The sequence below is a fragment of the Gymnoscopelus microlampas genome, assembly GCF_963454915.1.
Source record: "Gymnoscopelus microlampas genome assembly, chromosome: 19".
NCBI lineage: Eukaryota > Metazoa > Chordata > Actinopteri > Myctophiformes > Myctophidae > Gymnoscopelus > Gymnoscopelus microlampas.
This window is the reverse complement of record NC_139956.1, coordinates 34,072,721-34,075,220: the sequence shown is the minus strand read 5'-3', so window position 1 is coordinate 34,075,220 and position 2,500 is coordinate 34,072,721. Positions and strand designations below refer to the sequence as shown.

Sequence of the window (2,500 nt, the reverse complement as noted above, 5' to 3'; positions counted from 1 at the left end):
AAATGTGCGGTGTAGCTTTGCGTCTTTTGTATCTGCCAGTGTGAACGCAGCATTACTCTCTGTCTTACTTTGAAATAATGATTACATTGTAGGAGTGCAGGCAGAGAAACGACGGAGATTTATTCCTCTTTGAAGAGCCAAGTTTATAGAACCAGAAGCCGTTTATTTCAAGGAAAAAACAATAACAACAGGGCTGTCGCGCAGGTAATTACGTCACCACCCCGGAGGTGTGTATTAACTCTTAAAGGTAACAGCACCTATGCATTTACAGGAAATACTGCCTCTGGTAAAGTGGAACAAACTGTTGTAAACATTGTGAATTATAACTGCACTTAATAATTGTCCTGTGTGTGTATATCCACCAGAACATATTTATTAATCCTCTCTTTTTTATTTTCCTTCACTTCTTTTGTTTTTTCTCCTTTTCACGCACACACACACACACACACACACACGCACACGCGCGCATGTACGCCCACAATGACAGACAGACAGACAGACAGACAGACAGACAGACAGACAGACAGACAGACAGGCAGACAGACGGGTACCTCTGCTCTGTAGTTCGGAGGTGAGCTGCCGTTCCAGGCTCTCCCTCATCTCTCTCTCTCTGTACAGCTCCATCTTCAGCTCTCTCTTCTCCGCCTGGATCTGTTTGTCCTGAACGCGGGCGTTCTCCACCGCCACCTTCAACAGGCCCTGACAGAGAGAGAGAGAGAGAGAGAGAGAGAGAGAGAGAGAGAGAGAGAGAGACAGAGAGAGAGAGACAGAAAAAGACAGACACGGACTCATAAGTCTAAAACGTATTTAAAAAATACTCTTTCATCTTGCAATAACTAATAACCAAAAATAGCCCGTATACAAGTGAGCTTGTAGATCGGCTATTTTCGCTGCACGACATGATTCCATTGAAGACTTCGAGGGAATCCAAATGACTGAAATCTCAGTCGTGGCGACTGAGAACTTTAAAGGAGTAGTTCACCCAAGAAAAACCTTATTTTTTATCAACTGCACAGCCCATGAAGTCTTGAATTCATGGATTTTGTTTCGTTTTTGTCGCATTCCTAAGCCAATAATTTGATTCCCGTCTCCTACCGGCTAATGTATCCCGTAGGAGACACAAAGTAGATTCTTTGTGTCTCCTACCGGATATACACCCGGTCATCAAATTATTGGCTCGGGAATGTGACAAAAAACTAAAAAGAATCCATGAATTCAAGGCTTCATGGGGTGTGCAATTGATAGAAAATAAGTATTTTTTGGGGTGAACTACTCCTATAATCTATGAATAGTATAGCGGCGCTCAGGTGGCACAGTGGTAAAGCCCATCACCACGGAGGTTGTTGGTTAGAATCGAACGTGGTGCAGTTGGCCCGTGTTCGGGGGAGGGTGATAACTGTCGCTGCACCTTCTCATAAGGGCTGGGGGCGGAGCATGTCAGCGGGGAGTGTTGGGCGGGAGGAGTAGGACGGAGTTTCTACGTCAGGGGTGTTCAACTACATTAGGCAGGGGGACACAATTGTAAAATGACTTGAAGACCGTTTGTTGTGCGTTATAGGTTCGATAAGACACAATAATGGACATATCTAGCCATATCTTATCCGTGAGCCTTCTTCTAGCACACCAGCAGTGCAATTGCCTCCACACTACGCACAAATAATAACGCATGCCATGGGAAACCCAATACACTACTATTTCATGCTGGCAACATTTCATATTAATCGTACACTTTGTATTTGTATGAAACTACATTATTGTATAATACTTGGCGGCCCGGGGGCCACATGCGGCCCCCACCTTCACTTAATGCGGCCTGCAGGTTAACATTGGAATACTGATATATAATTGATTTCAACTACAGTTCCAAACATGCAAACATGACCCGCTTTAATTACTTCAGTCTATATTAGTAGCTTAATGACTAGCATTACAATTCTATTGTCTTTTTTATGTCCACTGTATGTGTATTTAAGTTCACAAAGCTAACATAAGTATAACTAAATGCATTTGAAATTAAATATAAATGTTACTTTTCGGGATTCCAATTCAAAAGTAGCAAAAATAAAATCAGGATTCCAATTCAAAAATAGCAAAAATAGCTGATCTACGAGCTCAAAACGCGTCGCAGCGTGACGCGTTTTGAGCTTGTAGATTGGCAATTTTTGCTACTTTTGTGTGACACACGCACGCAGGGTGACACGCAGGATGACACCGACACTGGATCAGTGTGTGTTACCTGTATGTTGGTGAGCAGAGTCTCCACAGATGAGAGCCCGTCGGCGAATAGGAACGGAGCGGGGAAGCCAGGGGGCAGGATTTGGCCCGAGGGCAGCCTATCGAAGCCGGGCTTCAATGCGGCCGGGACCAATGAGGAGTCTTCTGTAAGGGGGGAGGAACAGTGGGGAGGGGGGGGTAAGAAATCGACAGATCTATCTGTCTGTCTGTCTGTCTGTCTGTCTGTCTGTCTGTCTGTCTGTCTGTCTGTCTGTCTGTCTGTCTG

General features: G+C 44.6%; 1 protein-coding gene across 1 annotated transcript in view; it reads right to left on the bottom strand.

The window, feature by feature from the left end:
* Window positions 1-2,500, bottom strand: part of LOC311035102 (dachshund homolog 2-like) — a gene marked incomplete at its 5' end in the record, with an annotated part of 89,227 nt that overhangs the window by 9,262 nt on the left and 77,465 nt on the right. The window contains 2 exons of the mRNA XM_084043183.1: window positions 552-699; window positions 2,237-2,379. Coding sequence (XP_083899309.1) covers window positions 552-699; window positions 2,237-2,379 — 291 coding nt within the window. The remainder of the gene's footprint in view (window positions 1-551; window positions 700-2,236; window positions 2,380-2,500) is intronic.